At 30.3% G+C, this 19133-nt stretch overlaps 1 protein-coding gene and 2 non-coding genes across 3 annotated transcripts; 2 read left to right on the top strand and 1 right to left on the bottom strand.

The window, feature by feature from the left end:
- Positions 1-2860: 2860 nt before the first annotated feature.
- On the bottom strand, positions 2861-7964 carry LOC125867729 (ninja-family protein AFP3-like). Its single transcript, XM_049548298.1, has 2 exons — positions 6740-7964; positions 2861-3773 (listed from the first exon to the last, which is right to left on the bottom strand). The coding sequence occupies exons 1-2, from the start codon at positions 7668-7670 to the stop codon at positions 3367-3369; spliced, it is 1338 nt and encodes a 445-aa protein (XP_049404255.1). The 5' UTR covers positions 7671-7964; the 3' UTR covers positions 2861-3366.
- Positions 7965-18675: 10711 nt separating this feature from the next.
- On the top strand, positions 18676-18749 carry TRNAN-GUU (transfer RNA asparagine (anticodon GUU)). The gene has a single exon. It is a non-coding gene; the product is annotated as a tRNA-Asn (tRNA).
- A 74-nt stretch (positions 18750-18823) lies between these two features.
- Positions 18824-18897, top strand: TRNAN-GUU (transfer RNA asparagine (anticodon GUU)). The gene has a single exon. It is a non-coding gene; the product is annotated as a tRNA-Asn (tRNA).
- Positions 18898-19133: the final 236 nt, after the last annotated feature.

Here is a 19133-nt window from a genome sequence, read left to right as displayed (position 1 = left end):
AAAATCCCCAGACCACGTAGCCTTAATCTAAGCCGTTTGTTTCCGAAAAGAGATAATTGTCAAAAACACACATAAAAATATAATTTTTTGTAACGAAACATATTTTTACTTATTAATTTTTCATTTTTGTTACTTGAATGATAGTGATATTCAGGCCCAAAAAAAGTGAATAATTAATAATTAAATTGTATTTTTGATAAGTCATTCATAATAACTTAAGTATAAACTCACACATAAATCATAATAGTTTAAGTATGAAACTCAAAATATTGAGATAGTTTAAATATGTTTTTTCAGGAAGTAAAAAGTTTTCTTAGTAAAGTATTTTTTAAGAAAATATGTGGAAAGATTGCAATTACAAAGATGAAGAAAATGAAGAGATTACTAATACATATATTTTTATTTTATACAAAATAATATATAAAACAAGATTTAATATAGATATAAATTAATATCATTAATCAAATATTACGTTGATTATATGGTGATTATTTTTCGTAATTTGATTAATTAAACATTATATTATCTTCTAATCTAACCACAATAAAACTACTCCTAAAAGTTAAGTTGTTTTCTTGAATGTATATATGTAACTTTTTCTTTATACTTTTTTTTACTTTGCTAATTTTCGATATCTCATTAGTCTAATTAAATTTTATTTCATACATTTTTGGACGCCCCCACAAATTTTTTATTTTGTCAATATGCCCAATTTTTCATTTTCTTTTTCATCTTTCTCCATAAATTTTATTGTTGTCCTTTCTTTTCTTCTTTTGGCTTCCAAGCAAAGGGATAATTGATTGATTGTCCTTTTTTTTCTAATTTACTATATGAAAATTTTGAATTTCATAATTAGGAAACATGTCACATGTCATAGTATATTCCTCTTCATTCTTTTTATTTATTTATTTATTTATTAGACTTTGGGTTGTGAAATTAAGGGATGGGCATTGCATTGGGTTGCAGGCTATAAAAAAAAATAAACTGAAAATTTTCTAAATTTAGAATATGATACTTATTTGACCATTTCTAGAATGCCCTATCAAACTGATTTTCATAATATTCATTGTTTTGTTGTATGGTGTAGTGGAAAATTGGAACTTGATTGATTTTGTCATCTTAATTTTCATAAGAAAAAGTTTGATTAATAAGACATACTTAACTAGTAATAATTACAAAGCTAATAATAATAATGATGGTACGATAATAGTTGATACTGATCGTGATAAAAAAGATGTCATAAATCCACCACCGCATTTATGCATCCATACTAATCATTATTTTTACATCCCACGGCTTCGATAAATTCCTCTATAACTCTAGATTCTACTATGGATGTATCGTAGATATTGAAATTTTACTAGGCAATAACGTTATAATTTGTTTATTGAAGTAATCTCAAATCTACAATAGAATTTTGTAATTCCAAGGGTAACGAAAATGATTTCTTTTCCTTTAATTAATTAGCTATTAATGAATGATTAGGGCATCTTATCTATTATAAGTTAATTTTATGATTTCTTTTAGAGACAAATCGTCAAATTTTCTTGTATTTTTCAAAATTGAGCAGCTTCTCATGTGGTTAATAATTTGACCTAACATTATTCTTACCACCAAAAAACGATCTCTTTTTTTTCCTTCGACACTCGATGAAGCTCCAACCTGAAAGGTAAACTTGCATGCACATTTTTCTCGAAGAATTTGGACACGTGTCATATCATCCATTCATTTTACATTGAAACTCGATTGATGTCGATTTGATAATGGCATGAATGGACCAAAAGTAAAACATATGGCAAATGTAACGTTAAATAGTACAAAGACAAATTTGAAGTTTTTGTATTTTCCTGTTATTGGTTTTAACTTTAAACAAATTCAAAATTTTATTACTGCATGGAGGAAAAAACAAAGGGTCCTTACTTTACATACTTTAAAAGATATACATTATATTGTGGAATATTTGGATTCCGCATAGGCTCTTTATATATTCTTTGAAAATGCTCACCTTGCGAACTAACTTTTGACATTGAAGTAAATGCAATAATGTCAATTTCCTAAGATGGTATTAGACTCAACACAACCTAATTATTGATTTATCAAAGTTTGGACACCTATGTTGTGTTATCTATGTTGACGGGCATAGGCGTGCAGGGATATGTTAAGTTATCCCACATTGATGGCACGTAGGATATTGGATCACCTTAAGTCTTTTGAACAACCCTCACCTCAGGCCTAGGCAGGCAGGTGTTGAGTTGTCCCACATCGATGGCACTAAAACACCTTACATAGTCTTTTGAACAACCCTCGCCTCAGGCATAGGCATGAGGGTAGGTGTTGAGTTGTCCTACACCGGTGGCACTGGATCACCTTATATAGTCTTGAATAACTCTCACCTCAAACATGGGCATGCATGGAGACGTCGAGTTGTCCCACATAGATGGCACGTGGAACACTAGATCACCTTACAGAGTCTTTTAAAACAACCCTTGCCTCAAGCATGGGCATGCATGGAGGTGTCGAGTTGTCCCACATTGGTGGCACATGCATGGGATTGGATTACCTTATATAGTTTGAACAATCCTCACCTCAGGCCTGGGCAGGTAGGTGTCAAGTTGTTCCACATTGATGGCATGTGGAATACTAGATAGAACTACCCACACCTCGTAAGCTAACTTTTGAAATTAAGTTAAACCCGAGATCACTTCTTAAAAATCTCTATGAAAAAAAAAACAAAGTCAGAAATCAACCACTTGTTCCTAATCTATATCATGGACACATTCAATTCATGTACCACCTATAATTGCAACCAACAAACACTTCTTTGTCTCCCCCAACAACACAATGATGCAATCATACAATATGGTCCCCAGAACATAAAACCTCTAAAATTAAATGACTGTCTTGAGTGCATAGCACATCAGACACTTCCAATACACAGAAATCATGATGGATAAAGATTTGACTAAATGCAAGATATGTACAGTCTTTAGCAAGCTGACATATAAAGGATTATTGGAAACAGCCTCTCTTACCCCGCAAAGGTAGAGGTAAGGTTTGCGACTTGTGGGATTACACTAGGTATGTTGTTGTTGTAGTAACATATTAAGGATCAAAAGGGTCCAAAGTAAGGAGGGCAATGATATCCTTCAAGATTAATTCATTCCTCTGAATTTCCGAAAAAGAATCCGTAAACGTACATAGAACTCTTCTTTAGTCCAGTATCCCTCCAAGATGTGCACAAGTCGATACATATATCTCTCTCTTAAAGAGAGGAATCAAAGAAACAAAAATGGGAATGGAATAAGTTACTGCTTTGCACGGTGTGCTCTGTGATATCCTCTTCCACCGAAAACCCTGTGGTATCAATCACAGCAAGGGAGAAGCATTGGGGTTTATGACAATATGCTTGAGAGGGTGATCAACGTCGGTACCTCCAGCGTGCTTGACAAACTCGGCTGGTGAGTGAAAACTTCCATGACAGACGCACATAATTCTTACCTCCTCCCCTTTGCTGTACCTGTATAATATTCCGTCTACTCTTTTACCATTAGGACCATCTCCTTTCGTGAAAACGCATGGCATATTTTCTAATGTGTTTGTTCCAGTTTCCTTTGCCCGACTTTTTGCTGCCTCGAGCTTCTTAGATGGACTGTCCATATCACCTCCTGACATTCTGCTTCCGGTCTCTCTCATTTTTGACCCAGACAAACCAATATCTTGACTCCCCCCTCCTTGTAATGAGTGGATACTGGCCGGGCTTAGCTCGCCAGACCCTGCAGCCGGGGTTCATCATGGTTCTAAAATTATGGTGGAAATGATAAACAGAAGAATGATAAAAAGCAGATATCATATACATTGTGCATCTTTTCATTCTTCCCATTACACAGTACACTCCAAAAACATGTTATGACCAACTACAAAAGTGATGGTAAAACCATAACACAACCTGAAAAATTATTACATACTATCGGACGATTACGGTGCTCAAAATTATTAACCACCACGAGATGATTACGGACAATCTAATTTAAAAAGGAACTTCTTCAACCAGATCAGATGATCTAATATTCTTTACAGACAATCTAATTTTTAATATCCTCCATGTTGCCAATTTCAGGATGCATGAAAGAGGATTCAAATCTAGTCCATTAAGGAATAGGATATAAGATACTGTATCTATCAAGAATCACTAACACCTCTATATAGGATTATCCAATTCTAGTAAACAATTTTTATCAAAGAAGTACAAGCCTAGAAGGTTAGTGTTTTACATCTTGCACACGACCAGAGGCAGCGGAACTATCCAAAAAGTGAACGAAAACAACTCATGAGGAATATGGATATTAGTTTTCAAACATGGAGATAGTGGCAGAGATGTGCGTGGACATTAGGGAGTAAAGAGCAATAAGCAAAAGGGGCATCCAACATAAACTCCTATTTAACAACAAAGGTCCATATCACATATGCATCAACTAGCTTGTCAAATTTACATCTATGGGGTATTCAAGAAATTGTGATACAGCGAGCCAAAGGAGCTGCATCAATAGCAGCAGACAAATCTCCCTCAACCCTAATCCATTCTATCACAAGGACCACAACCAAAAAGGTAAAGACGAGAGACAGAGACGATCTTGACTGCCCAATAGGTAATTCACAAAGAAGACTTTACTGAAAAGATTGTTGCTTACCAAAAGTAGCACGGATAGAGCAAGCATTTGAAACCATGACGTCTAAAATTCATCAGGCTTTAATCACACATGACTAACTCCTTGGGTGAGGAGAAGGAAAATATACCATCTAGAAAGATCTGTTAGTTTGATTAATTCTACCACTAAATCAATTGAGACTAGAACACTTTCAATTAGGTAGATATAAGTTGTTGAGAATGTAGAAAGCTCACGGGAAGTTGGCATCATATAAACCAACGTTGCTCAGGCTATTCAAAAAATGTCAATGGGTGTGTCAGATTCTCCAAAAGTAGCGTGTTTTTGGAGAATCCAACACAAGTGCAGCATCGAAGGTGAAGACTTTGCGCAACTNCATGACGTCTAAAATTCATCAGGCTTTAATCACACATGACTAACTCCTTGAGTGAGGAGAAGGAAAATATACCATCTAGAAAGATCTGTTAGTTTGATTAATTCTACCACTAAATCAATTGAGACTAGAACACTTTCAATTAGGTAGCTATAAGCTGTTGAGAATGTAGAAAGCTCACGGGAAGTTGGCATCAGATAAACCAACGTTGCTCAGGCTATTCAAAAAATGTCAATGGGTGTGTGTCAGATTCTCCAAAAGTAGCATGTTTTTGGAGAATCCAACACAAGTGCGGCATCGAAGGTGAAGACTTTGCGCAATTTGGACATAGACATAGTGGTATTTATCCCAAGGTCTCTTTTATTTTATGATCCAAAAAAAAAAAGAACAAATGCTTTTGATTTAATTGTGCAAAGTAGCCTGCAAATAAATGATCTAGTTTGGTTTCCAAGTCTACAGCTAATAACGGTCCAGCTTCATTATCCTTGCTGTTTAATTGGAAGTAGTGAACTCTGGTTAATTATTTTGTGGAAAAGATATGAATCTCTAGTTTCTGTGAAAAGAATATCAGACTTTAGTCTTCATATAATACTTCCAAAAAGAAAATCACATAGCCAAATCAGCACTACCAGATGCTCCCAGGGATGCATTATAGTATTTATGAGTATTTTTAACGCACTAAGTTCACATCAAATCAAGCATTTAAAAATTAAGGAGGTATTATACATCAGATAACTATTTTTCTCAAACGATTGCACCTGCAAATTTTTATCAGAGGCATTTTCCCATCTCTTTTTAGCTCCTGCATTTCTTCCTGCAATTGTCGTGACTTCCTGATGTGGCAATAAAAGAAAATTCCCGAAGTCACCTAGATAACTTAATCAAACCAACAGCACAACTACAACACTTGACACTGACAATCAGTCAAGTACCTCCAAATAGTCAATATAGCATAACATTCTCGAGGTGCTAAAAGTAGAATACAACAATTTTAAGTCACGAATGTGGTGACAAGAGAAGGTTGTCTAATTAGTTATACAACCCCTTCACTTACAACCATTAGGATCAGGTTTGAGTTGCCAAGAGGAAATGGAAACTACTTTGGATTCCCTGAGGGTGAAGGAGGGTTCTTTCAAAAATTCTTTTTTTATGGTGGTGACCGAGTTAAGCTTGCACGCACTTCTGACAAATACCGGCTAGCTCTTGAATAATGGTCTCCCATGATTTTTCCCCGCTTCATTAACCACTAGGCCACACCCTAAGGCACAGCAAGGCTGGGGTTTAAAAAGAATCAAGAATGTGGTGAACGGCAATAAGACAGAAGACATGGACAAATACCCCATAGAAACTTGTAAACATTTAGGTGAGGGGACCTCAGCAGCAAGTTTTGACTAAATTTAGGAGATACATTCAACAACTCACAGAAACAAATTAAAAAACAGATGCCATATTTCTGGCAACAGATGACTCAACAGTAATCATTTATGACCAATGCTGAATAATAACATGTCTTTGAGCACCCCTCACTGCAACATGTGATAACCACTCCTTACCCTAGAAGGAAAATTTTCAATCCCAAAGTACTGATATAACTACAGTACTGTAATTTTCTAATTCAACTAGTATCAACTCTCAAGAATTGAATTTAAAAAAGAGCACATACATAATGAATGTTAATATTGGCCAAGAAAAAAAATTGTACCTTGTGGAAGTTTACTTTCCAATTCAGACATACTTGAAGAACTACCACCACCTTGGGATTCAACAGAACCTTGTGACCCCAATTTCCCATGTCCTTGCATTTTACCTCCTGAATAACTTCCTTTACCTTTCCCCATTGTCAAATCTATTCCACCTCCTGTTAAACTACCTTGCCTTGCAACGGCAGCCAACGTTGGCGATACCGATAAACCAAATCTTTTCGCAGATGCCAAGAACTGTTCTTTATCTAATCTACCTCTTAAATTCATCTCAATTTCCCTCTTTTCATCTTCCATACTCCCTCCCCCACCAACAACAGTACTTCCTCCTCCACCTTCTTTATCACCCCTCAAATTTCTCTGTTTCTCTGATCTCCTCCTCTTAGCTTCCATTCTTCTCAAAGTTTGCAACTCCTTTCTCTTCCTCCATTCTTCCTCAGTCTCCACAGGCAAAGAAGAAGTTCTCACCAAAGTAGGATAAGACACTGGTGGTGGTGCAAGAGTATCATCATCTCTCACTATAGGCAAGCAAGAAGCTACAGAAGAAGACCTTATCAACTTATTACTATTAGAAGATTTATCAACACCAAATCTACCTCCCAATGATAAACCAAGATTCAACTCTACTTCCCCTTCATCTTCTTCCTCCTTCACCTCCTTCCCTCCAGCAACAACAACCTCAACTCTAGATTTTCCTGAACTACTACTACTACCACCACCACCACCACCACCCATGAATCTCTGCAACAAATCCCTTGAAAATCTATTTGTTTCCATAGAAAGATTTTCCATCTCAATTCTACTTTTCCTTTTCTCATCTGTATTATCTCCCATAGCAAACCATACACCCACCAAATATACTATCAAGAACACCAAACCAAAGTTAAAAAACTTACCTATTCTGACATGTACGTGCATGTTTAACACTTCCATGATCTGATTTAGCCACACCCAGATGGAAAAATTTAATCTTTAACTGCATATTAGCTCAAACAAACTCAAAGATTAAGTCTTTACACCCAAATTTTGCACTTTAAGAAATCCCAACTGGGAAAAAAAAAAGTAAATATCGCCAGAGTTGTTCCCGGAGAAAACAAAAGGGTGGCAGGAAAACCAAGAAAATGGTTAAAAATCCACCAAAAAGTAATAAAAATGTAATCTTTGCAAGAAAATGTTGTGTTCCGGCAAAAGGGTCGCCGGAAAATCAAGAAAATATGGCAATGAGAGGGTAGACCGGTAGAGTAAAAGAATAATGAAATATACAAACAAATCAAACAAGACCCAGAAAGATAGAAGCAGGCAGGAAAGAAAGACTAAAGAAAAAAAAAAACTAGGAGGGGTGGGGGTGGTTAAATGACCAAAATACCCTTGTGAATTGGGGGGTGGGGTGGGGGGACAAAGAAAGTACTGGGAAAGGACAAGTGTCAGAAGAAGAAAGACACGTGGGACTATGTGAATAGCTCCCTTTTTGGTAGTATCTTCTAACTATAATGGAGTATGTTTTTTTGAGAGGTTAAATGTAGGAAATTTAGTATATGGTCATTCACACTTAAAAATCTTTACTATTTGAGTCCATCATGTTTGTATAGAGAGGAACACATTGTTTATTCACTAACATTGGAAATATTTTGCTTTTTTGAGAAAACCCCTTCTTATAGTTTTTCATATATATATACATTAAAAAATATGTACAAATAATGTAATTTTTCACTGAAAAATATTTGAATGAACTTTTCGACCTTATATGGCTCCACCCTTATGTGGTACTATACCAATTTGTGGGTAAAGAGTGGACATGAATTACTTAATTGAATCAAGATTTATTGTATTGTATTTGAAATAACCAAAATCAACCTTTCAGAAATATTGAACACTCATTCCTAATTAATTATTTATCATATATATAAATAACATTAACGAGTGAATTTGTGACTTAATTAACCTATGCTAACAAATTTATAATGTTAAAAACTTGATAATGAAAGAACTAACTTTTATGATTTCTCTAAAAGCTAACATGTCATATATTGATTTTAAAAAATGTGTGATCCTTATAAATAGTTATTTTGGAGATTTCTTAAGTCGAGTACAACAAATCAATGTAAAACGAATAAAAAATGATAATGAAGAAAATATAGCAACTTATAAGGAAATAATAACAACATCAAAATAGTGCAATAGATAAAACATTATACAAGAATTAGACTAATACTACAATAGACATCATTAAGTCTAAACTCGTCAAATAATAAAACAACAAGACTTTATTTACTAACATTTACCCTAATACACAATTTTCACACCCTACTATCTGTCGTCATTCATCAATTGTTTATATAAATTAAATCAATCTTTTCTAAAATAAATATAAAATCAAAATCAAAATTATTGAGTTCCGCTAAATTCGTACCATTAACATCTCACTTTCAAGGAGTAAATGTGACACATCACAAGTAGGAGGGGGACCTTTGCAAACAAGTAGGGAACATGAGAGCTATGGTGAGGAGTACAACAGAAGAAGAGAGAAAATAATTCTAAATTTTTCTAAGACACGTGTCAACAAAAGAACAAATCTAGAAAACATGACACGTGTCAAGTTTGTTTAGGAGACAGCGATTTGCCACGTGGATGGTACCATCAGCCTCGTAAAGCTGAGACATCGTCATTAATATTATTATTTTTTTTAAAAAAAAAACTTAATAATTATTAATTGAATCTTTATGATGATTAATAATTAATCACACTTAGCTGTCAATAAAGAAGAAAGGGAAAAGTGGGGAGCTGTGCTTTTGGATTAGTTTAAATTAATTATTTAATTAAATTAAAATAATGAGTATTTTTATTGTAATTAAGGCTTACAAAGGACACGTGGGTGATAAGCTTTTATAACTTTGGATTTTAGTGTTTCTTTGGTCAAATTTGGGATATAATAAGTTATGATAAATTAGTCCAAATTAGTATTCTTTAAAATAAATAGACCCAAAACAATAAGAATGTGGTTGAACTTTATATACATTAATAATAACATAATCAACAATTTGATGCAGAATATTTCACATAAATCACGTTTAATTTCAATTTAGATTTTGTATTGTGAAAAATTATCACAAATCAACTAGTTTATTGCATAAGAGAAAACATGCAACAATTATAAAGAAAGAGTATTGACACAATTAAGGACTATATATGGTGAGGAAAAAAAAATTATTATGTTTTTAATTAGAAATTTTGAGTTTGGAGCTCTTAAAATAAGAAAATATATCAGAGGGTATATTTTTCTAATGAGAGTTACATGTATGATATGAAGCTGAATTAATTAATTAATTCGGAAATAGACATCAAATATCAAGCGAAAACAAATAAAGTGAATATTGACAAGTTACGATAAGGATCACCAATAAAATTGTGAAATTATGATGAAATCGCTAGAATTTCTCTATTCTTATAAAGTTCTTACACGAGACTCATTCTAAATAAAAGAAGCTTTAATATGAGTATCGAACATTAACTTATGAATTGGTTTGTTTTGGTGACTATATGTATGGTCGTACAAGTTAGGTGGCAAAAGGGTGTTGAATATGGTCAATAGTACCATTAGATGAAGTCAACGAGTAATTGGCCGGCGAGGCAAAAGAAGAATCGGCGAGTAATTGGGTAATGGAGCACGTGGTCCCCAAGTTGTGTATATATTACTATTATTGTAGGTGGGGCCCACACAAGGCATTTTTGAATTTTTTAAACGTGGCAATCTTTAACGTGTCGATATATAGTTTTTTATACTTTATTAATTAATTTATTTATTTGAATTTTGGAATTTTAGACGACAATATATCCCGTGAAATTCATAAGTGGGGTTTGGAGAGAATAAAGTATATGTAGACCTTATCACTATTTTATGGAGTTTTAAGGATTGTTTTCGAAAGACCTGAGCTCAAGTACAACAATTTTCAATATACAAAAGAAGATAACAGTGATAGAGACATAACGACTAAAAAGTGAGTGCAATATGTGAAACCTAGTAAACATATGATGATATATATCGAAAACTAAAACTACAAGAATATAACTAGTTCAATAATAAACTCTAACAAGTAAGGAAATACTTTACTATCTGTAACTTTCTACTCTGGTACACGATCTCCACACCATCTTATCTAATTAAGTAGAGTCAATGGAGTGAGGTCCGAGATAATATGCTAGGACACGTTATAAGTGATTTGAACAAAACTTTATTCATTAAAAAATTATTAGGAATCAAATTTAGCCAAATTATAGTGTTAACAAACTAATTAAGGAAAGGGTTAATAATGACGTTTGCGATGAGACGAATGAGATTTCTATTCTTAATTAACGTCTCAAATTTGAGACTTGAATATTGAAAGATCTATTAAGGAGTATTTCCTCCTTAAATGATCCTTACATCCTAATGAATTAGAACTCCAACAAAAATAACGAATATTGAATAAAGTACCTCAAATCAATAAAAAATGGCATAAAATGCCCTCTAAACTTATCGAAATACTCTATTCTGATCGTTTAATAAAAATTTCAACCTCTCAACGTATCAAACATTTGAATTGTAGTGAAAAAGTAGAGTGGGGTCCAAGATCATCATTAGGATGATATGCAAGGACACGTAAGTGATTTGAACTAAACTTTTGTTCATTAAAAATGATTAGGAATCAAATTTAGTCAAACATTTTCAAATCTTAATGAATACTTTATTCATAAAAATAGTATATATTTTGAGTTAGAGAATAGTAGGTATTGGATTATGTTATGTGATGCTAACATAATACATATAATATTGAGAATAAACTTTTTTTCAGTACTATGTAGCAAACTAATAATAATAATATTTGTGCCAATAAAGAGAAATAAAGTGATAAAGTATGATTTTGTTTAAATTTGTCAAGTTAGGGGAGATTTATATAGGTATCTTTTAAAGTTTTTGTATATTCTAATAATCTTAAATTTACTTATCTATCTTCTTTTTTAACATCTTACTTAATATAGAATTCACTAATTGAAGGATTGAAAAATAATTTTAAAAAATTAATGCAAGAAATGATTCCCCTCCCCACCCCCCTTTTTTCCCATTATATTAAACATTTTACAATAGATAATTCGATTTATCAAACCTATCACAATACTGGTGGTGATTGGCCCGTGTTGATCCCGAACTCAATATTCTAATAGTAAAACCAAAATGTTAATGAAGATTCATATTTTCAAACTTTGATCGTGAACTCGGATGTAAAAAATTTATATTTCATGAGAATATAAAAAATTACATACAAACTACTATAAAACACAATAATTTAACAACTTAGATAATTTAAAATACATAAAAAATGTTTCAATAAAAATTCATCAACTCTTAAAATTTCAACTGTGTCACATAAATTAGGACAAAAAAATATGTATATAACAATTAAGGTATTTGTCACTAAAATAAACATTATTATAAAAAGACATGAAAACATTTTATTTATCAAAATTTACAAGATAATTTTTTTGTAATGAAAATAAAGGACAAAACATAAGCTGCAAAAGTAGAATTCCACGTGGCATTTACCGGCAATGCAGAAGGGACATAAGGGTAAGTAAGTACATAAAGGGTAAATCGCATTTGACGAGTGCGAATTATGTGTAAAATACGTATAACTTACAAAGGATATGATCCTAAATAAAATGATATAAAATTTGATAATTAGGGTAGAACGTTAATAGTAGGTGATTGAAAATTGTTTAGTTTTTATTGTAGTTTTCGATTTTATAATTACATGTTATTTTTTTTAATTTCGTTTATCATAGTAAGCGCTTTTTTTTTCTCTACTATTTTCTACTCCCTTCATTTTTGTTTCTTTGTCTGATTTTAACTTGACACGAATTTTTAGAAAGTAAAAAAAAAAATTGAATCTTATGGTCTTAAATTATATACAAAGTATGATTTAATTTTGGAGTCTTAAATATGTGATTTAAAAAGTTGTTAAAAAGGGGAAAATGATCTTTCTTAAACAAACTAAAAGAAAATAAGACAAGCAAATTGAAACAAAGAGAATACATCATTTTTTTTGCTATTTTTTTTCATACTTGATTTTAATATGTTTTACTTGACTTGAGGATCTTAGAGAAAATGATATTATTGGTTTATTTGTTGTTCAGGAAAAAAATGTCTTAATAAATTTTTATTTTTAAATTTTAAATTTATATTCGTGAACTCTTATTTAACCACATAAATATAAAAACTATTTAAACTAAAAAACTTTAATTTTTTTAATAATTAATATATTCATAATTATGAAGTTTCAAAAGTTTTTTTTTTTTCATTTAATCAAAATTACGAAATATTAATAACTAGAGAGTATAATTAATAGAGGAAAAGGACATAAAGGGACATCAAATCTTAGGAAAGATATGGCAGGAAACGTAAGTAATTTGGACAAAAACTTTGTGCCTAAAAGATTCTCAGACACATACTTGGTGCCACGTGTAACTTTTTTATGTCTCGTAATCGGTGTTCAATATCTATATTAGAGATTGATTAAATTTGATTCGGTACGTTATCATGACAAATAATTTGAATTCACAAGTTACATTAGGCGTGACACCCCCAACAATTTTTTTCATTTCTAGAAATTCAAATTCGAAACATCAGATTAAGGATAGAAGAATATCAACCACCTCGCCACGATTGTGTAGCCACTTGTAACTTAACATTAAGCCAATTATAGAACATTAACATGCTTTGTTGTTGCTTTGGTGTTGGCTTACCATTTCTGCTGATTGTGACCTATCGTCCTTACTCTATACCTAGTCATACAAGTGGCAATACTTCATTATCGTTTATAACAGTGATGTTCAGATCAATTTATTTACATCTTGATTATTATATTGTAATTTATTATCTCATATTAGTATTAGTGCGAAGTAATTTTATCCACCAAAGTTTAGTCAGATTGAGAATGTGCATGAGATTTTTGACTTTTAGTGTAAAAAAAATTTAACGATAATTTTTCTATTTTCAAGATTCAAATTTGATATCTCTGATTAAGAATGGAAATAATCTCAGTCATCCCTCCATATCCGCCCGCAGTTACAAAACCTATCATTAGGAGTGAGATTTTTCCATGTTTGGAACATAAACCAATCCCCTATTTGACACTAACCCCCCCCCCCCCTCCCCCCCCTCCCCTAAGATCCACATTTTGTGTGACTATTTCTCTATTCAACATCTAGAAAACTATTACTACTAAACTATTTAGCTAAAAATGATTCAATCAAATTAAGCTAAAAAGTTGAAATAAAAATTTATTGATAGCCAAAATAGAAATCAAGTTTTTTCTTTTTTTTAAGGAGGCAAGAAGGAAGTGTGGAAGCATCTATATGTGTAAAATGTGTTGGTGGAAAACAAGTATTGAAGTGGACCAATCACACCCACTATATACCATGCACTCACCACCACTAAAACTTGTCTTCTCTTAATTATCTTTAATCATTATTTTGGACTCAATCAAATCAACATATGTCTTGTATCTATTTGGTCAATAAAAAGTTACCTACTTTAGCATGACAATTAGAAGAAAAAAGCATAATGCATTGACAGTTTCTTGAAATTATTCCTTAATTATATGTATTAGCCTCAATTAGTCTTATAACTTCAAACTCATTTTAGTTGTGAGTGTATATTTAAAGGAGGTAACATATTTTACCTAATGGGTCTTTGAAAATATTAAGTCGAAAAAGTGTGTGATATGAATAATTTATTATGTATTCTGGTGTTCAGTTAAAATATGTACATGAAAATTTACTAACAAATTTAGAAGGTTGTTAATGTATTAAAGAAGAAAAAGAAAAACTACTCACAAACTTGTGTGATGAACAAGAAAAACTACTCAAATTTTCGATTCAAGCTTTTGGAATGAAGAAAACTTGACAAGTATTTCCTTCTTAAAAGAATTTTACATGGCGTGAATCTCCATTGATCGAATCAATAAGTTTCAAATATTATATGACTAAAGAAAAGGGGAAAAAAATGATTGAGAAAGGATAACTAGTAGGAGTACATTTTTTCTAAAAATAAGATGACCCCACACCATGTGCTACATATTATGAGACAATTTTCTTGGCAAAGCATTTTCTTGTGGATCAATCATTTAGTAATGCCTTGAGAAAAATGGGACAAATAGGATATAGTATATTTTTCAAGAATCATAAATGAATTTATATAAATTTTGATTAATTGTTTCTCTATTTTTGGCATATTTTTACAATTTTATGAAAGTGGAGACAATAATTCGAACTCTCCATAGTTCTTTACTCAAAACCATATTGATTTCTTATATTGGAGTTATATCATTCAACTAAATCATCTTTTCTCTTTTTTTATTTTTTATTTTTTTAATCACGAGGCTCAAAATATCTATCGTATATTATGTGACAAAGGCATATGCAATTTTCATACAATGAATTAATTGAATTTAATATTTTTATCACGAAACATATATTTTAAGGTCGAAATTTATTAGAATTCAATTTCTGAAATTTAAAATTGTAAGAGCATAACGAGCTTAATATTAAAAGTTAACTCATTAAATTTAGATTCTGAAACGTCTCTATCATGTGAGTGTTTTAATCACGATGATCTAATGACCACTGCTAATTAATTTGGTCTTATGTCCTCTCTATGTATAATGTGCGATAGAATGGAGTAAAAACGAAACTAAATGAAAATATTATTTTAAAAATAATACTTATTTACAATTTGATCCATTATTGAAATAGAGAATTGTTTTAAAAGAAAATTGAATTGTATTTCAAGTGAAATAATATGTTCCTAGTTAAGCTTCTATATTTTTCAAGTAAAATTTATGTTAAACGTCAAAAAGAAATTCGACTTCAATCAATATTTTTCAAGTAAAATTTATGTTAAAAGTCAAAAAGAAATTCTACTTCAATTTCAAATATCGTTAATTTTACAATTTCAACAAATATATTGTAAACAGGGCTACAAAAATACAAGACCACAATTATAATGGACCTTAACAAAACTCCATAGCCCTATCAAATTGGTAAAAATCAATAACAATAAAATCACATCCTATAAAACAATTGGAGAAACTTCAAAATGAACACAAGGCCTAACTAGATTAAAAATTTTAAAAGCATCAAATCTAAAAATAAAAAAACGTTACAAATTCAAGAATTGACAAAATAAATGCAAAAACACTACAAAATTAATAATTCATAATTATAAAACCTAAAAGATAATCAATATATATCAACCATTCAAAGAAATCAAGAAATAAAAACATACGAATTTTTGAGAAATTAAAAAAAAAATCATTGAAAAATTATACAAAAAAACATCAAAAATTACATACAAGAGAATAAATAAATAAATAAAGAGGAAAAGGAGAAAAAAAAAACTTGTGAATACCTATGTAGAAAATGTGTTAAAATTGCAGAAGCAAAAAAAAAATCAAAAAACAAAGAAAAAAATGAAGAATATGTGATGAATTTATAATAACGGATTGACGAAGAGAAAAAAATATTAAGAGGTAATTACTGCGAATATTTTCTCCAAAAGTGAAAATTGTAAATCGTCAAATACTTCTTATATTTATATTGTAAAAAAAAATTGAAATAATATAAAGTAGGCGTTTGGACATGAATTAGTTGATATTTAGAAAAAGTATGTATTTGAAGTTAAATTGAAAAAGAGTAATATAAGTTGTATTCGGACATAAATTGAGAAAAGGTTTTTTTAAAGTCGTACTTGTGTTAGGACATAGAAAAACATAGTTGAAGTTTCATGAGTAATTTTTTTTTTTTAAAAAAATTGGTAGTATTTAACTTCAAATACTATTATATCTTTTTTCAAATATTTACTCACAAACTTTCAACTATATTTTCTTTTTTAAAATTATGTATAGACACAAATACGACTTTAGAGCACCTTTTTTCAGTTTTAACTCTAAATACTATTTTTATTTTTTTTATTTTCATATCAAAATTTTAATTATGTTTTTATATCTGAATACAACTTCAGATACTCTTATTCAATTTAACTTCAAATACATACTATTTTTCAAATATCAACTAATTCATGTCCAAACGTCTACTTTATATTATTTCAATTTTGTTTTATACCAAATATATATATATATATATATATATATAAGGAATATATTTAATGATTTATAATTTTCACTTTGACACATAAAATCTTAATTGGAATTGAAAAAAGCTTCTCGGTAATTATCCCCTTAATATTTTTTTCTTCGTCAATCCACCACTATAAATTCATCACATATATATTTTTTATTTTTTGCAAACTCAACACTTTTTCTTCATAGGTATTCACAAGTTTTTTTCTTTTTTGCCTCTTTTTTTTTTCTCGTATATAGTAACGTTTGATGTTTTCTTGTATGAATTTTTAATTTTTTTTTTTTTTTTGTTTCTCAAAAGTTTTGTATGCACAGAAGCTTTTTCAAAATTTTGAGTAAAAATTATTTGTTCAGACTCTCAATTGAGACAAGATATAGTTCAAGTAATTAAAAAAGTAATCGATAAATTTAAGAATTATCAATGCGCTTCGTCTTATAATAACTAGACTATAATCTATAATTAAAAAAGGAAAATAAATGGTCAGAGGAATATAAAAATTATATTATGTATGTTTTAATTGAATGTTACCCAATTTGTTGAAACCCTAATCATGATTTAGGCACAATTTTGAGTACTTTTCCCCCCTACCATCTCAAATTTTCTGTGTAGTTTATAAATTAAATATTGATTTTTTTCAAATTATTTCTTAGATGTGATTTTTTTTTTATGTATGCTTTAATCTCAGAAGGATCGACAAAATTAGTTTCCAACAAATTAAGACGAATCAAGAAATTCATAAATTTACTAAAGAATTTGAAATAACTTTTTTAATAAATATGTCACTTACCTCTTTTGAGAATTTCATCCATATATACTTAAATTGATAGTCATTTCATGCGTCTGAAAATGCTTAAACAAATCACAAAAAAGACGAATTTCTTCAAATAAATCTATAGAAATCAAGTAAGATAAATTATTCAAATAAATTTCTCACCGTATCGAGTTTTTGCTTAATCACAAGCGCTTGGACTAAATTGGTAAAAAAATACGAATAAGAAAAATACACATTATATAATATTTTGAAAAGAAAAAAAAATGAAAAAGGGGAAAAAAATAAAAAAATAAGGGTGTATTTGGAAAATATTTTTTGAAAAAAACTTTTTCAATTTTAATAAACGTAATCATTTTAATTATGATCTATTAAAAGATAGTATCACTTAAATTTTAATATATTAAGATTAAAAAGTTCATGTAATTTTGATATATTAATCATAGCTTTAATTTAAAATCGTAAGACTTAATTTATTTATTTTTACTAAATTAAAATCTGGTCAAATTAAAACATATAAAAAAGGAAAAAAATAACTAGTTATGATTAATTAGTAGTGTAAATGCATAGGAGCAATTTGACAATAATAAATGTAATTTGTTTGAAATAAAAGCTTATTAATGAAATCAATTATTATATTTGTTGACTATTTTGAAGAATAATTTAAAAATCAAATTTGTTGGTATACAACTTAAGATTTTGGCAATTAGTTTTATGTTGATTATAATGTAGTCCTTAAATTTTCCATTAATTCTAAGAAGCTTTGACATTAATTATTTTGAGTTTTAAACGTGATTAATGATGGGTTTGGGTGATATGAGTAATATTATTCAAACGTGATTTTTTACTTTGGTGAAATTTGAATGAAACTAAATTTAATTTAACGATTTTTTCTTATATATAAATTCATTTTATTGTTGTTAGGATATAGTAGTTATATTCACTTTTTTACATGTTGTTACATATAGTTAAATTGGTTATTAAATACAGCACAAAGCTGGAATAGCTCAGTTGGTTAGAGCGTGTGGCTGTTAACCACAAGGTCGGAGGTTCAACCCCTCCTTCTAGCGTTTTCATTTCTNTTATATTCACTTTTTTACATGTTGTTACATATAGTTAAATTGGTTATTAAATACAACACAAAGCTGGAATAGCTCAGTTGGTTAGAGCGTGTGGCTGTTAACCACAAGGTCGGAGGTTCAACCCCTCCTTCTAGCGTTTTTATTTCTATTTTTTTTTTAATACCCAGAATCGATAATTGAGTTTCTATCGAAAACACCTCCTCCTCGATCTCACACAAGGTAGGAGTAAGATCTACCTCCTCTATTTTTTCTTTTAATAACCAAATTGATAATCTAGTTTCTATCGAAAACACCTCCTTGATCTCACACAAGGTAGGAGTAAGGTCTACCTCCACTATTTTTTCTTTTAATATCCAATTTGATAATCGAGTT

Source organism: Solanum stenotomum, chromosome 6, assembly GCF_019186545.1.
Source record: "Solanum stenotomum isolate F172 chromosome 6, ASM1918654v1, whole genome shotgun sequence".
Taxonomy (NCBI): Eukaryota; Viridiplantae; Streptophyta; class Magnoliopsida; order Solanales; family Solanaceae; genus Solanum; species Solanum stenotomum.
This window is presented reverse-complemented; position numbering and strand designations above follow the sequence as displayed.

Excerpts from the sequence above, each read along its gene's own strand:
- LOC125867729 (XM_049548298.1), bottom strand. The coding sequence starts at position 7,670 with ATGGAAGTGTTAAACATGCACGTACATGTCAGAATAGGTAAGTTTTTT. Across the intron at positions 3,774-6,739 it reads GGAAAGTAAACTTCCACAAG|GGTCTGGCGAGCTAAGCCCG; the intron begins GTACAATTTTTT and ends CCCCGGCTGCAG.